At 43.1% G+C, this 17,599-nt stretch overlaps 1 protein-coding gene across 2 annotated transcripts in view; it reads right to left on the bottom strand.

Annotated features, from left to right (window-relative positions):
• The window catches only part of LOC140582455 (NLR family CARD domain-containing protein 3-like), a 66,717-nt gene that overhangs the window by 7,440 nt on the left and 41,678 nt on the right, over positions 1-17,599 (bottom strand). Inside the window, exons 10-12 of one of the 2 annotated variants that reach the window (XM_072706805.1) lie at positions 6,425-6,598; positions 6,264-6,310; positions 420-499 (exon numbers count right to left, since the gene is read on the bottom strand). In XM_072706805.1, the coding sequence (XP_072562906.1) occupies positions 495-499; positions 6,264-6,310; positions 6,425-6,598 (226 nt within the window). In that variant the 3' untranslated portion in view covers positions 420-494. Of the gene's footprint in view, positions 1-419; positions 500-6,263; positions 6,311-6,424; positions 6,599-17,599 lie in introns of those variants that run through there. The other variant, XM_072706804.1, reaches the window with a different exon arrangement.

A 17,599-nucleotide genomic window follows, 5' to 3' on the forward strand; every position in this document is an offset into this window, starting at 1 on the left:
TCAAGTGATATTTAATGAAAGTTTGGACCTGGATTCTGATACAAAGCCTCCAGAGACGATTACGGCACCGGAGTTACGCTCCATGAGAATCCAGTATTTGCAGCGATTATCTGACATGGTCTTTAGTCACAGCAAAGCCGGTCTGAATGCATTTCACATGCATCGGCTTATTTCCGTGAAGCGTGTCATACTGTATCTACTGATCCGGGAGAAACACTGCAGCGTCAACCGGGGCGGAATAGGTGCCACGCAAAGTCGCCAAACTAATGATAATACCGTCTACAAACCATCAACAAAAGCGGACTAAACTGCACAGATCGTGCTTCTTGAACAACTGAAAGGTTATCTCACTAATTCGGAAAAACAGAATTGATTGTTTTTCAGATGAATGCAATACGCTTCTGTAGAGAACCGCTTACCGTGCGCGTGACTATAGATGTGTTGCCACTGCTGCGAGGCGTGAGCCCCACATCTCGCGCAGGCACATGGCCACTCTAATCTGTTAAGATGTGCGCAGAAAACAAATTAGATATTTTCTGCCGCACATTCAGTGTGTCCCAGGCGCAAATTTCTTTTAGTACTGTGGTTTGGGAAATCTTATTAAAATTCATAAGCGAAGCCTTACATGATTGGCTGGCTCATTAATATTTATGAGAGGAGCACTACCTGATTAGTCAGTTAACGTTGACATGCGCAGCCTGTTTTTTTCTCTCTAAAGCAGGGGTGCCCAAATCCAGTCCTGGGGGGCCAGAGCCCAGGGTAGCTTATTTCTTTCCCTGTTCCACCATAAAGGATTCAGGTCAAGAGCTGTGTGGTAATTAGCACATGGAGTTGAATCAGTTGTGTTAAATGAGGGGAAACCCAAAAATGTGCAGGGCTCTGGCCCTCCAGGACTGGATTTGGGCACCCCTGGTCCAAGGCATTCACTGGCCAATCAGGAATATTCTCTCATGAATATTAAGGAGTGTTCCAAAACCACCCTATAAAAATGCAAATTCGCATCTCACACTGGAGGAGAGAGTTCGTTATCACTGCCTATGGGTGTCGTCTTAGGACAATACTAACGAATCTCACACAGAAACATACACTAATGGCATGTGCAAAAAGAACAAATGCAAAGGATTCTTTTTTTGTGAAATAAAAGGTGTACAACTACATCAGAATATATTTTAACCATATTATGCTCCCACACAAACACAAAGATGATATGAGCAGTTATAAATAGGGCTGGGCGATATCATATCGATATTATATCACGCATGCGCAATAATCACTAGGGCTTCAGATGACAGGCGCAACATTTGGCAGTGCGCCAGCTTTTCTGTGCTATACGGACATTTATTTACGCCCACAATTTAAGCAGCTTAGTATGGCTAAATTATTAATGAGGCTTTGTATCAGAGCATGTGAGCGCAGTGGAGCGGTGAGAATTTCTGCTCCTCGCCACGAGGCTGTTGGCTCCGCCCGCTTCTCCGCTGTAATTCGCACTAAGCCGCTCCGCTCAACACCGCTCTTCACTCCACTAAAATTTCCTCCTGCTCCAGTCAAATCGCTCCACGCTCGCTCCAATTTAAAAGAGGGACAAATAATCTGCATGATTAACAAATGTCACCTTAAACCGAAGCCTTATATCATAAAGAAATATGAGCAACGGCAACATTGCCACTCAGAAAATATTTATTTTTAAGCAACATATAGGCAACAACGGACAGGTTTGGCAATGGCATTCCACACAAAAATAGGCTTAAAAATTAAGGAATCAGTGGGCTTAATAGCCTAAAGAATATACAGGCTAAGCATCCACGTTTTAAATTCCTCAATTTTTTTCTGTTGATGCTGCTGCTGCGTCTCTATAAAATAAAATTTCACTGACAGCGTTACGTGAAATTTAAAAAATCCTGTTAGACCTACTTTGAATGACAAAACGAATTTATTTGACCAATAGTGCTGATATATATTTGCATAGCATGACAGGGTACTGCCTTTGTTTAAACTTTTAACCATGATGGTGTTGAATAGGGCAACAGTTTAAATTCCCCCGCCTCGGTACAAAATGACTTCTGGCACAGCAGTAGATTCTCGTAGGATCTAAAAATTGATTCAGATAGGTTTATTTGCTGCAATATTGACCTGCGTGAAGTTGGCCCCCCATATGTTTCAGATTTCAACCAAACTGGTCTCAATCGTATGTGCCGGATTGTGCAGTTAAAATTTTTGTTTGTGCTGTTTTAGTTTCTGAGATATAAATGTGTGTTTACATGGTGACGTCATCAGCGTGAAGTTGGCCCCCCATTTGCGTCAGATTTCCACCAGACCGATCGCAATCGTATGTACTGCGTTTGTGCTGGTTTGTGCCGTTTAAACTGTCCTTTGTGCTGCTTTAGTTTCCGAGATATTAATGTTTGTTTACATGGTCAAGTGACACCAGTGTGAAGTCAGCCCCCCATTTGTGTCTGATGTCCACCAAACCGATCGCAATCGTATGTACTGCGTTTGTGCTGGTTTGTGCCGTTAAAACTGTCTTTTGTGCTGCTTTAGTTTCTGAGATATTAATGTTTGAAATGTTGTCCCCCCTCCCATTTGCGTCTGATTTCGACCAAACCGATCGCAATAGTTTGTGCCGTTTGAAAGTTGTCTGTATTGTTATTTTTCAGAGTTATATCTCTTAGTTTATGCCTTTACGTGATCACCGTATAGTGCTCAGGCTTGTGTTTCTCATGTTAGCGGAAAGTGGAGCGTTTGATGACTACGCGGCAAAGCTGCACGTAGACTTAGTCAGCCCCGCCAGCCAGATACCGCATTTTAGGATCATGCTAGATATTTTCACAAATGACCGCCAGTTACATACTGCCTCGTTACGTACAGGCTTGACCCAGGTTATCATCTGTTCTACCAACTCATCACAACACAGTACGATTCCTTGAGATGTAAAGATTCTTGGGAATGTGTAATTTGGGAGTGAAAAAGCAAAACAACAGTATGGAAAGTGGCTCTTGCAGTGTCAAAAGTGATTGTGTGCCATTTACAGTGGGAAAGCACATCACAGAACCCTAAATTATATGCAGACGTAATAGCGTTTTGCTACAAGGTAGTGAACGCCCCAGCACCAAACGCGACCAGTTAATGCTTAATACTGTACAACAATGTATAATAAACTCTTGTCATTTTGCCTGCACTGTGTATTTGATGTCTTTACCTTCCCATGGACCCTCTTACTTCTTGCACATGGCAATTAAATAAAAATGTCCAATAATGAAGTTTTACTGTCTTTGTAAAAATATAGCGAAAATATGTTTGTCTATGTATGAATACATATGTATGTATGTGTGTGTATAGTTAATGAACAGGTATAGACCTCAAAAATATTAACGCCCGCGCCCCCCAATTTCTAAAATGGCATTGCTCACGTGAAAATACAGCGCCCCCTTATTAAATAGCAGCATAAAATGAATACAAAGTGCTACATATGAAACGCATATGGGTGTTAGCCGCTGAGAACCTTAATTTATTCAGCACGATCTTGAAATGCGTTATCTGGCTGGCGGGGCAGACTAAGTACGTGCAGCTTTGTCGCGGAGTCATCAAACGCTCCACCTTCTGTTAACATGAGAAACATGAGCTTGAGCACTATACAGTGATCACGTTAAGGCATAAACTAAGAGATATAACTCAGAAAAATAACAATACAGACAACTTTCAAACGGCACAAACTTTTGCGATCGGTTTGGTCGAAATCAGACGCAAATGGGAGGGGGGACAACATTTCAAACATTAATATCTCAGAAACTAAAGCAGCACAAAAGACAGTTTTAACGGCACAAACCAGCACAAACGCAGTACATACGATTGCGATCGGTTTGGTGGAAATCAGACACAAATGGGGGCTAACTTCACGCTGGTGTCACGTGACCATGTAAACAACATTAATATCTCGGAAACTAAAGCAGCACAAAGGACAGTTTTAACGGCACAAACCAGCACAAACGCAGTACATACGATTGCGATCGGTCTGGTGGAAATCTGACGCAAATGGGGGGCCAACTTCACGCTGATGACATCACCATGTAAACACACATTTATATCTCAGAAACTAAAACAGCACAAACAAAAATTTTAACGGCACAATCCGGCACAAACATACGATTGAGACCAGTTTGGTTGAAATCTGAAACATATGGGGGGCCAACTTCACGCAGGTGCAATATTGTGGTACTTCTCACGTAGCAAACTATTTCAGGCACGTGAACTATACTCCAAAAGACCAGTGAGTTTATGTTTAATGTTACACTTACCCCTTCTCCCACTTATGTTTAAATTTCCAAAACAGGCGGGGCAAAGATTGACATCGCACCCAAAACAGAGCAGGATTACTCCTGGTATTCAGTGGCAATAGTCTGACTGCTGACACTGGCCCCTAGCTTAAGAGCCATCACCCTGGGCTGCCACATACCAAATATACACAGTAATATCTGTGGCATTTCATTTTCAGTTGCAGTGGGTTTATAAATATGGGTTTCCAAAAATCAAGCCTAATAAAAAATTTAAATATTAAATGAGCAAATTGATTTTATTTGTTCTTCTCTTGTGATCTAAAAGCAATGAGGCTATCACACACTGAAAAAAATCTACTGTAAAATAACAGTCGAATGTCTGGCAGCAGGTGTGCTAGAGAAAACCTGTTAACGGTGAAAAACATTTTCACCAAATGTACATCAGCACTATTGGTTTTCAAGAGAACGGACAAGACCAGAAACTGCAGAGAACAACAAACTTTGCTGTTTGATCATGTTGCACCGTGGCTGGGGAATTTATACTGTTGCCCTATTCAACACCATCATGATTAAAAGTTTAAACAAAGCCAGTACCCTGTCATGCTATGCAAATATACATCAGGACTATTGGTAATCAAATAAATTCGTTTTGTCATTCAAAGTAGGTCTAATAGGATTTTTTAAATTTCACGTAACGCTGTCAGTGAAATTTTATTTTATAGAGACGCAGCAGCAGCATCAACAGAAAAAAATTGAGGAATTTAAAACGTGGATGCTTAGCCTGTATATTCTTTAGGCTATTAAGCCCACTGATTCCTTAATTTTTAAGCCTATTTTTGTGTGGAATGCCATTGCCAAACCTGTCCGTTGTTGCTTATATGTTGCTTAAAAATAATTATTTTCTGAGTGGCAATGTTGCCGTTACTCATATTTCTTTTTGATATAAGGCTTCGGTTTAAGGTGACATTTGTTAGGCATGCAGATTATTTGTCCCTCTTAAATTGGAGCGAGCGTGAAGCGATTTGACTGAAGCGGGAGGAAATTTTAGTGGAGTGAGGAGCGGTGTTGAGCGGAGTGGCTTAGTGCGAATTAGAGCGGAGAAGCGGGCGGAGCCAACAGCCTCGTGAGCGAGGAGCGGAAATACTCACTGCTCCACTGCGCTCACATGCTCTGATACAAAGCCTCATTAATAATTTAGCCATACTAAGCTGCTTAAATTGTGGGTGTAAATAAATGTCCGTATAGCACAGAAAAGCTGGCGCACTGCCAAATGTTGCGCCTGTCATCTGAAGCCCTAGTGATTACTACGCATGCGTGATATAATACCGGTATGATATCGCCCAGCCTTAGTCGGTATGTACAGAGGAAATGCACATGTACTCTTGCTTTCATGTGTTTATTTATTTATTTTTAAATTTAGTATGTATATTGATTGCTTGCAAGAAGTCAATTTCGTTTGCCTTTTTTTTTCTTCTTAGCATATGGTTTTCGCTAGTCATGCCTTTTGTTGATTAATATGGGGTGTCGATGCGGTTCAGAATTTGTTTATTTTATCTGTTTTCTTTTAGTTTCACCTTTGCTTCAACGAATAAACCTGGCGATCTATATCCAGAGGTTTGAGTGGAGTAAAGCGTTTAGCTGTCTGTCAGTGAATGCACCGCACGCATAGAGGACAGAACAGGCTTAGTGCGAATTACAGCGGAGAAGCGGGCGGAGCCAACAGCCTCGTGGCGAGGAGCGGAAATTCTCACTGCTCCACTGCGCTCACATGCTCTAATACAAAGTCTCATTAATAATTTAGCCATACTAAGCTGCTTAAATTGTGGGCGTAAATAAATGTCCGTATAGCACAGAAAAGCTGGCGCACTGCCAAATGTTGCGCCTGTCATCTGAAGCCCTAGTGATTATTGCGCATGCGCGATATAATATCGATATGATATTGCCCAGCCCTAATTGATGGTATTATTAATAAAAACCTGCAAACACACTTACATTTCTGTACGCCTGGTCTGGTCCTGCACTTTCCACTGTGGTCCACACTATAGGAGAAGCAGAATGACATAGTACTGCTGTATTCATTTATTTATTGGTGCCTCTTCTTCACATACATGCATAAGTATCTGTAGCATGTCAGACACACACTCTGTACTCACTTCAGCTTCTCCAGTTTACAGCTGGGATCCTCCAGTACAGCAGAGAGCAGCTTCACTCCTGAGTCTCCTGGGTGATTGTAGCTCAGGTCCAGCTCTCTCAGGTGTGAGGAGTTTGACCTCAGAGCTGAAGCCAGGGAAGAACAGCCTTCCTCTGTGACTCTACAGCCTGACAGCCTGTAGACAGACAGAAAAAACTCCCCAATTAATGAGATCATCTCAACATTACAAGTATTACTTTTAAGTAAATGTGACTTCTCTAATTAATATTTCAATATTCACACGAAATTAACACCTTCCAAACATTTTATAAGAACCTATACTCCTCAGAACAAGAACCAGATGCAGTTGATATAGAATCATTTTTAAATAATCAAGACTTACCCATATTAACCAATGAAATAGCAGATACCCTTGATGCACCCTTAACATCAGAAGAACTGCATAAAGTCCCCAACCAAATGCCAAACAACAAATCGCCCAGACCGGATATTGAAACCTGATAAAGACCCAAAACAACCCTCCAGTTACCGGCCATTACAGTCTTACTGAAACCTGATAAAGACCCAACACAGCCCTCCAGTTACCGGCCATTACAGTGTTATTGAAACCTGATAAAGACCCAACACAGCCCTCCAGTTACCGGCCATTACAGTGTTATTGAAAGCTGATAAAGACCCAACACATCCCTCCACTTACCGGCCATTACAGTGTACAGAGACTCATTGACTTGACTTACCCTATGTTGTAAATTCAACACTTTTAGAGTTAATAAAGATTAATACTTATTAATAATATTAATACTTATTATCAAGTTGCTGCCAAAGCAAAACATCTGTGTACAACCACTGTACACTATTGAATTAAGTAACATGTTCTTTTTTTCAGTGTATATGGAGGCCATGAAGGGTTCATCATTAGCTCATGTGGGCTAACCCATGTGGGGCCACCATGGAAACTGCGGATAAAATTGACTGGGCCCCACTTGGGTTTCCCATGTCAGCCCAAGTGCATCCCATGCAGGCCCCACATGGATGTGTTGGCTGGGTGGAGATTGTTTAATTTAATCAATATTGCTCAGCATACCCATACTAAAACCCTAATTACACCATTAGATGCAGAAAAGGCATCTGACAGTCAGGTGGACATTTGTCTTTAATACATTACATAGATTTGACTTCGGAGAGTCGTTCACCCACTGGGTTAAATACTGTACACCTCACCCAAAGCTACAGTGATCACAGATGGGATCATATCACCTGCATTCACACTCTAACGGGGAAGACGGCCTGCATGCCCACTCTCTCCTTAATTGTTTGCCATCTTCATAGAACCACTTGTGGCAGCAATATGACAGAACAGTGAAATAAATGGAATTCATACCAATAACTCAACACAAAATTAGTCTCTATGCAGATGATATCTTGCTGTTTTTACAAAACCCTCAACCCTCAATATATGAAATTTAAATTTTATTAATACCTTTTCAAAACTATCAAACTACACAATAAACTGGGAAAAACCCACAATATTCTCACTGTCTGAAGATGCCTGGGATTCAGCTGATCAGGATGGTCCATTTCACACTGGAAATATCCGGTACTTGGGTATCAACATCTCCCCCAGGCTGTCAGACTTGTTTACCCCCAACTACACCCCCTTACTCAAAACAATAGATGAATCTCCCACTCTCACGAATAGGACCTATTTCAAAAAACAAAATAAATATTCTACTCCAGAATAATTTCAGAAAAATTCTTTCAAACTCTTAACTCATTACTGTCACATTTTACTGGAAAAACAAAAACAGAAAAATCAAACATTCCACATTATAGAAAAATTAATCTCAAGATGAAGGAAAAGCTCAGATTTTTCTTCATTATTACTTAGCAAATCAACTGCAATACTTAACTAAATGGTCACACTACAGTAGTTACAGCAGGAGCAGCTGTACTGTAAAAATCTCAGACATGCAGACTTACCCTTACTCAATATTTCACTAAAGAAACATACTGTAACTGCTGTAACAATTCTGCCATTTTCACAACGCTGACAGCCCAGTGGAAATCCATTAAAATCACAAACTGCACTCTCAGACCCCGTAAATACACCCCAATCTGGAATAATCTGGACTTCCAACTTCACAATATTACTATTCACTATGCACTCATGGGAACAGAAAGGGATTAAACATCTCCACCTCCTTTTCAATAACAGTCATTTCATGACATTCGAAGACTCAAGCCATAAATACGAAGTTGAGAGGCAATTTTTGGGTGTCACAGATGATTTTCTGTATGCTATGTGTGCCTGTATACCTGCTCACACTGGGTAGCAATCACTGAAAAACTCACCTCAACCCTAAACTGCAGAATCCCTCCTTCTCCCCAACTTTGTTTGCTTGGACATTTTGCACAGTTAAACACACTGAACATATACAATAATAATATACATATTTTTCCATCTATTGTGAAAAAAGCAATTCTTCAAAACTGGAAATCCAAAAACTGTAATAATTGGACTAATCTAACGATAGAATACAAATCCATGGAAAAAATTACAGCCTTAGATAAAATTAACATCCTGCTGTTTGGGGAAAACTTATCCTTACAGCATCTAACCATGAACAAAACGGCCAGGCTAATGCCACATACATTTCTATAAAGGCATTAAGCGTATAATCACAGTCCCTACACACCCACGTGTGCATGCTCACTCTCACACACACACACTCAAACAAACCTTAACACTCACTCTTCTATCACTCTCTTTTGGAGTTTTACATTGAGCCCTTCCATTATTGTATGTAATTTCCAAGCTGCAGCTTAATTACTTTTCTTTCCCCTTCATTCTTCTCATTTCTTTCTATACCAGTATTTTTGTTTATATTTATCTTTACTGATGTTCACAGCAAAATATCTTGTGGATAAAAGCTCAATGTCCCCCCATTCTGATGATTTTTTTGCTGTTATTATTATTATTGCTGTTTGATTCATGTATTGTACTGTATGTTTCAATATATGTATGACAGTGTGTGTATGTATTAATATATATGTGGAATTATTAATTTTTTCATTTACTTTTTTCTTTTTGACAATTACGCCTCATCATCCATAACCATCACATACTGTATAAATACAATCCTGTCTCTGTACTTTTGTAAAAGGGGCGTCATGACATGCAGAGTGTGGTCTGGCTGGGGTGGGGGGTCATGGGTGGGGCGCTGTCCTGGAGGTTGCCATGCCCCTCCCTCTGGCCCGCTCACGGTGTGCGGTGAGACAGCCTGCCAGGCCTTTGCTGGACACAGAGATATTCTGGCCAAATAACCCCCCCCCCCCCATCAATCTTCCCTTTGCTCCTCCTTCTCATCACTTTCATCTCTGCCCCCCAAAGTATCGCTTTCACTTTCCCCAACACACAAAGGGACACACACACAGTGACACACACACACAGACACACAGACACTCACACACACACACGCCCCCCGTTAATGGTAAAGTACAGTACACACCCTCACAGTCCTCACATATATACTGCATAATAGCACCTAATGCTTCTGTCACTACAATTTTTCCTGTTGATTTTTTTCTCTCTCCTTCTTCCTTCTTGCTATTTTTCTTTTACTTTTCAGATTAATGACTTAGTGTTAACTTGTTGTGTGTTTCCTCACCTTAAATGAAGGTCACAAGTGGTGCAGAGACAATAAATTAACAGGATGATGTGGTTTTGAAACACCGTAATTCACAGTAACAGTCTCTGCCATGTTGTGAATAGTTCAATTAACATGACATATTTTATGAAGAAATAAAGGTATATTGTTTACAGTTTTGACCAAAAATGCCTTTCTTTGATGTAGGAACCCGTTAAAAAGGGGGTGTTTCATTTTTTGTCTCTCTGCTGCTCCCGCATGCTTTACGTATATATATGTAGTCGGAAGAAAGGTCCGCTTTAGCAGTTGTGTTTTATCTCCTTGTGTACAAAAGCCCCCCCAACTGTTATAAGTATTTAGTAATTGAAATTCTTATTTAGTTGATTTCATTAATCCATTTATAATGTTACATGGGAGCAGCCATTAGTTTATTGTTTCCATGGTAGTACGTGGGCACGCATGGCGCAAATTTTCTTTCGCGTTGCGAAGTACAGTAGTGCCTCAGTTCTCAAACTCATTAGAACTCGAATTTCTTAAAAGTCAAACCAACCAGTTCGAAAACAAATTACCTATAACTCGATCTGAATCTCAGAAGTCAAACCGTGAACGCCGACCTAAGATAACTTGTAAGCGTAGGGAAATGAGTCACGCGGCACGTCTCTCAGCGGAAACAAAGGGTAACGCTTCAGTCTCAGCCTCGCATTCACTGTGATAGCATCGTGCATGTTTATACTAGCTGAATACATATATTTAGACAGTAAAAATACATTTAGACAATGATAGACTGTAACAGTAATTATTATTATATAATAAAATTCATTTAAAAATAAAGATTTCTTATAGATAATTTTAATATTAATAATAATCCATTAATACATTTAATTATAGTAATATTGTCATGCCCAGCGGGGACAGAACGGAGACAAAGGCGCAGACGTTAGGGTATCGGGGAATACGGGTTTAATTACAGGTAAGGCAGGCAAAATGCAGACAGACAATACAATGACCGGACTGGGGAAACAAACTGAAACGCAGACTAAATACAGAGGACTAATGACAACAACCAGAAAGACCTGATCACATGGGGATTCCACATGGGGTTAACGAGGGGGGCGTGGCACACGGGAGGAGCAGACAATCGGGGCAGGACACATTGTTTTTATAACTTTACACATTGTTTGGATACATTTATTTTCTTACTTTAAAAACTACTGTTTTGATAAATGTACTTAGATGTGTTTAGTGCAGTATATGCTTTTCTTGTTTTGTTCGGTTCATTTTGTGTTTAAATGCTAAAAAAACATCCAACCATCCATCTATTTTCTCCCGCTTATCCGAAGTCGGGTCGCGGGGGCAGGAGTCTCAGCAGGGAAACCCAGACTTCCCTCTCCCCGGCCACATCATCCAGCTCGTCTGGGGGAATCCCGAGGCGTTCCCAGGCCAGCCGAAAGACATAGTCCCTCCAGTGTGTCCTGGGTCTTCCCCGGGGCCTCCTCCCAGTGGGACATGCCCGGAACACCTCACCAGGGAGGCGTCCAGGAGGCATCCAAATCAGATGCCCGAGCCACCTCATCTAGCTCCTCTCGATGCGGAGGAGCAGCGGCTCTACTCTGAGTCCCTCCCGAATGATCGAGCTCCTCACCCTATCTCTAAGAGAGAGCCCAGCCACCCTGCGGAGGAAACTCATTTCGGCCGCTTGCACTGGCGATCTCGTTCTTTCGGTCACTACCCACAGCTCGTGACCATAGGTGAGGGTAGGAACATAGATCGACTGGTAAATCGAGAGCTTTGCCTTTTGGCTCAGCTCCTTCTTCACCATGACAGACCGATGCAGCGCCCGCATCACTGCGGACGCCGCATCGATCTGCCTGTCGATCTCCCACTCCATCGTCCCCCCACTCGTGAACAAGACCCCGAGGTACCAGAGCATGTGAGCGGAGCGTGAGCGAGGAGCGGAGCGGGCGGAATTTGGTCAGAGCGCGGAGCGGTTTTTTAATTAAGGCTGGAGCGGTCGCTTTGTCTCGCTCCAATTTCGCTCCGATACCGCTCACACTACAATTCTGAGGCGTGCCCAAATCTACCCAGAATTCATCTGTACAATTATCAAGACTGTTACACAAATTGGCCGAGATGGAATTTGCAAAGTATTTCACAAAGGAAACTGATAAATCATACAAGTGTACTATTCTTATCAAACGTATAGATGACAAGAATGTACAGCAAGAACAACAATGTGGTGAAACTGTTTCAGTGAGTAAAGATTCACTTTGGAATCACTTTTCTCAGAAACATGAGTGTGCTACGCGAACAAGCGGAAGCCAGAGCAAAACGCGTGCAAGTTTTATCAAGTCTACAAAGTAAATTAAAGTATAAAAGCCTATAAAGTAAATTAAAGTATAAAAGCATATAAAAAGTATAAAAGTATAAATATTGGTAATCAAATAAATTTGTTTTGTCATTCAAAGTAGGTCTAATAAGATTTTTTTTTTATTTCACGTAACGTAAAATTTTATTTTAGAGACGTGCTGCATCAACAGAAAAAAATTGAGGAATTTAAAACGTGTCTGTATATTCTTTAGGCTATTAAGCCCACTGATTCCTTTATTTTTAAGCCTATTTTTGTGTGGAATGCCATTTCCAAACCTGTCCGTTGTTGCCGATAGGTTGCTTAGAAATAAATATTTTCTGTTCTGACTGGCAATGTTGCCGTTGCTCATATTTCTTTATGACATAAGGCTTCGGTTTAAGGTGACATTTGTTAGGCATGCAGATTATTTGTCCCTCTTTTAAATTGGAGCGAGCGTGGAGCGATTTGACTGGAGCGGGAGGACATTTTAGTGGAGCGAGGAGCGGTGTTGAGCGGAGCGGCTTAGTGCGAATTAGAGCGGAGGAGCGGGCGGAGCCAACAGCCTCGTGAGCGAGGAGCGGAAATTCTCACCGCTCCGCTCCGCTCACATGCTCTGCGAGGTACTTAAACTCCTCCACTTGGGGGAGGACCCCATCCCCGACCCGGAGAGAGCATTCCACCCTTTTCCGGCTGAGGACCATGGTCTCGGATTTGGAGGTGCTGATTCTCATCCCAGCCGCTTCACACTCGGCTGCGAACTGTCCAAGTGAGAGCCGAAGGTCACGGTCCGATGAGGCCAACAGAACCACATCATCTGCAAAAAGCAGCGACCTGATCCTGAGGTCACCAAACCGGACACCCTCAACGCCCTGGCTGCGCCTAGAAATTCTGTCCATAAAAGTTATGAGCAGAATCGGTGACAAAGGGCAACTCTGACGGAGTCCAACCCTCACCGGAAACAAGTCCGACTTATTGCTGCCCATGCGGACCAAGCTCTGGCACCGGTCATACAGGGACCAAACAGCCCTTAACCCCCTGGGGCCTGAGGCCTTTTTTCCACTTTCGCGGTAGTCTGACATGCCTTGACATTTTAAAATATTTCACCTATCTAAAAAACATTTATCCCAAAGTGATACATTTGCTTTTATTCAGCACAAACTCAGCACCAATAATCTGAGACCTCTTAGAATGTTATTATTCTATTTTTTGTTAAAATCAACTTTAAACTTTATATACTTTTCAAAAACCTATTTTCAGACATGCTGAGAAATTGTAAAAAATCACATTATAGACATTTCTAGGTAAGACTTTTGAGCTCTGAAACTTATAGACACAGGGGTTGGCTACACATAGGTGAAAGTGACATTCTGAAATTTTATGTAGTTTGATTACTAAAGTGTTAGTACTTTAGAGTGACACTCTTTTTCTCAAAGTCAGTGGCCTTCAAAATGAATATTGATGAGATAGGTGTCCTCACACCTGTAGTAGTTTGCATACTGTCAATGGCCCATCAATCTGGAATGTCACTGCACCCCACACCCATCACTTTGGAAAGGCAGTTTGAAACGCAAGAAAAGTAGCAACAATAAAATCCCTTTCACAGTTTATTGGTAGATGGAATGAAAAATGAAAAACTGTTACTATATAAATATAGAAAGCGATAAATATGATGCAGTGACTATTATTGACGCTCTGGGGACGAGGGCATCGTCGACCGCGTATCTTGTGTATTTCAGTTTATATCTCGCTGAAATCATTATGTAAAATCATGAAAAAAACACTGACTAAATCCGTTATCTGTCTTCTTTTCAAAACTTCCATTGTCAGAAGTATTAAAGTTTTTAAAATTAGGTTAAATAGGCAAAAAAGCAAATCGTGTCACCTTTCTTTGTTTTACTTGTATCGCGAGCGTTTAGGACCGCTCTCAGCGGAAGATCGCTATTCACGTTCTAAATACGCTGCGTTTGAATCTGCGATCACGTGATTGCAGGCACACAGGCTTAACCCACTGAGCCATGAACGTAGGTATGAGCTTCGCTGCTGAAAGTGGCAACACTGGCGCAAAGCTTCAGCGGCAGAGACGTATCCGTGTGCTATATTGTAGCCGATCAGTGTAAACACTACCCAGACATGTGCTCTTGTTTATTTCGGTCACAATGGGCGTATTCACATATTTCTTTACCCAATACTAACTGTCGGATTATCATGTTATTATCATGCGAATAGCGCGATTTGCAAGTGGGTGGGCGATCAGAGCCGCTTCGAGACGCAGACGCTTAAGTCAGTCACTCTTGTTCTTTCAATTCGTATCACGAAGCTGTAAAAATATATTTAGTTTCTACCTATATATATTTGAAAAGTAGACCGTCCAACGTTTCTGAGAGTATTTTTAAAATGTGTATATGACAAAAACTCGCGGAGTTATTTAAACGGTTTTGCGAAATTTCTGTCAGATCCCGCCGGCGGGATCGCCTACCCCAAGGGGTTAAAAGGAAGCCCGGCACCACATACTCCCGGAGCACCCCCCACAGAACTCCCCGAGGGACACGGTCGAATGCCTTTTCCAAGTCCACAAAACACATGTAGACTGGCTGGGTAAACTCCCATGAATTCTCCAGAACCCTGTGGAGAGTATAGAGCTGGTCCACTGTTCCACGGCCGGGGCGAAAACCACACTGCTCGATCCTGAATCCGAGGTTCGACAATCTGGCGGATCCTCCTCTCCAGAATCCCCAAATAGACCTTAACAGGGAGGCTGAGGAGTGTGGTCTCCCTATAGTTGGAGCACACTCTCTGCTCCCCCTTTTTAAAGAGGGGGACCACCACCCCAGTCTGCCAGTCCAGAGGCACTGCCCCTGATGTCCAGGCGATGCTGCAGATGGGTGTCAGCCAGGACAGCCCCACAGCATCCAGAGCCTTAAGGAACTCCGGGTGGATCTCATCCACCCCCGGGGTCCGGCCACTGAGGAGCTTTTTAACCACCTCAGCGACTGCCCCAGAGATAGGGGAGTCCACACCCAAGTCCCCATACTCTGCTTCCACTAGGGCTGGGCGATATCAAATCGCGATTAAATCGCGCATGCGCAATAATCACTAGGGCTTCAGATGACAGACGCAACATTTGGTGGTGCGCCAGCTTTTCTGTGCTATACTGTACGGACATTTATTTACACCCACAATATAAGCAGCTTAGTATGGCTAAATTATTAATGAGGCTTTGTATCAGAGCATGTGAGCGGAGTGGAGCTCACGAGGCTGTTGGCTCCGCCCGCTTCTCCGTTCTAATTCGCACTAAGCCGCTCCGTTCAACACCGCTCCTCACTCCACTAAAATTTCCTCCCGCTCCAGTCAGATCGCTTCACGCTCGCTCCAATTTAAAAGAGGGTCAAATATTCTGCATGCCTAACAAATGTCACCTTAAACCGAAGCCTTATATCATAAAGAAATATGAGTAACGGCAACATTGCCACTCAGAAAATGTTTGTTTTTAAGCAACATATAGGCAACAACGGACAGGTTTGGCAATGGCATTCCACACAAAACTAGGCTTAACAATAAAGGAATCAGTGGGCTTAATAGCCTAAAGAATATACAGGCTAAGCATCCACGTTTTAAATTCCTCAATTTTTTTCTGTTGATGCTGCTGCTGCGTCTCTATAAAATAAAATTTCACTGACAGTGTTACGTGAAATTAAAAAAATCCTATTAGACCTACTTTGAATGACAAAACGAATTTATTTGATTAGCAATATTTACTTTATAGACTTTTATACTTTAATTTACTTTATAGACTTGATATGCTACAACCATATAAAACTTGCTCAGGTTTTGCTTGCTTCCGCCTGTTCGCGTACACTGTAAAAAAATCTATTGTTAAATGTCAGTCAAAAGTCGGTCAGGTCCTGAAGACCAATAGTGCTGATGTATATTTGCATAGCATGACAGGGTACTGCCTTTGTTTAAACTTTTTACCATGATGGTGTTGTATAGGGCAACAGTATAAATTCCCCAGCCACGGTATGAAATATTTTTTGTTGCAGCAGCTCCTTCTTCAGCTTGACGGCATCCCTCACCACTGGTGTCCACCAGCGGGTTTGGGGATTGCCACTGCGACAGGCACCGACCACCTTACGGCCACAGCTCCGGTCAGCCGCCTCCACAATGGAGGCGCGGAACATGGCCCATTCGGACTCAATGTCCCCCGCCTCCTCCGGGACATGGGAGAACTTCTGCCAGAGGTAGGAGTTGAAACTCCTCCTGACAGGGAATTCCGCCAGACGTTCCCAGCAGACCCTCACTATACGCTTGGGCCTGCCAGGTCTGACCGGCTTCCTCCCCTGCCAGCGGAGCCAACCCACCACCAGGTAGTGATCAGTTGACAGCTCCTCCCCTCTCTTCACCCAAGTGTCCAAGACATGTGGCCGCAAGTCCGATGACACGACTACAAAGTCGATCATCGAACTGCGGCCTAGGGTGTCCTGGTGCCAAGTGCACATATGAACACCCTTATGCCTGAACATGGTGTTCATTATGGACAATCCATGACGTGCACAGAAGTCCAACAACAAAACACCGCTCAGGTTCAGATCGGGGGGGCCGTTCCTCCCAATCACGCCACTCCAGGTTTCACTGTCATTGCCCACGTGGGCATTGAAGTCCCCCAGTAGAACAAGAGAGTTCCCAGGAGGAGTGCTCTCTAACACCCCTTCCAAGGACTCCAAAAAGGGTGGGTAATCTGGACTGCCGCCTGGTGCATAAGCACAAACAACAGTCAGGACCCGTCCCCCCACCCGAAGGCGAAGGGAGGCTACCCTCTCGTCCACTGTGATAAACCCCAATGTACAGCCGCCCAGCCAGGGGGCAATAAGTATGCCCACCCCCGCTCGGTGCCTCTCCCCGTGAGCAACTCCAGAGTGGAAGAGGGTCCAACCCCCTTCGAGGAGCCCAGAGTTCCAGAGCCCAAGCCGTGCGTCAAGGTGAGCCCGACTATGTCTAGCCGGAATTTCACAACCTCGTGCACCAGCTCAGGCTCCTTCCCCATCAGAGAGGTGACATTCCATGTCCCAAGAGCTAGCTTCTGTAGCCGAGGATCGGACTGCCAAGGTCCCCGCCTTTGGCCACTGCCCAGCTCACAATGCTCCCGACCCCTATGGCCCCTCCTATGGGTGGTGAGCCCATTGGA

Source organism: Paramormyrops kingsleyae, chromosome 24 (assembly GCF_048594095.1).
Source record: "Paramormyrops kingsleyae isolate MSU_618 chromosome 24, PKINGS_0.4, whole genome shotgun sequence".
Taxonomy (NCBI): domain Eukaryota; kingdom Metazoa; phylum Chordata; class Actinopteri; order Osteoglossiformes; family Mormyridae; genus Paramormyrops; species Paramormyrops kingsleyae.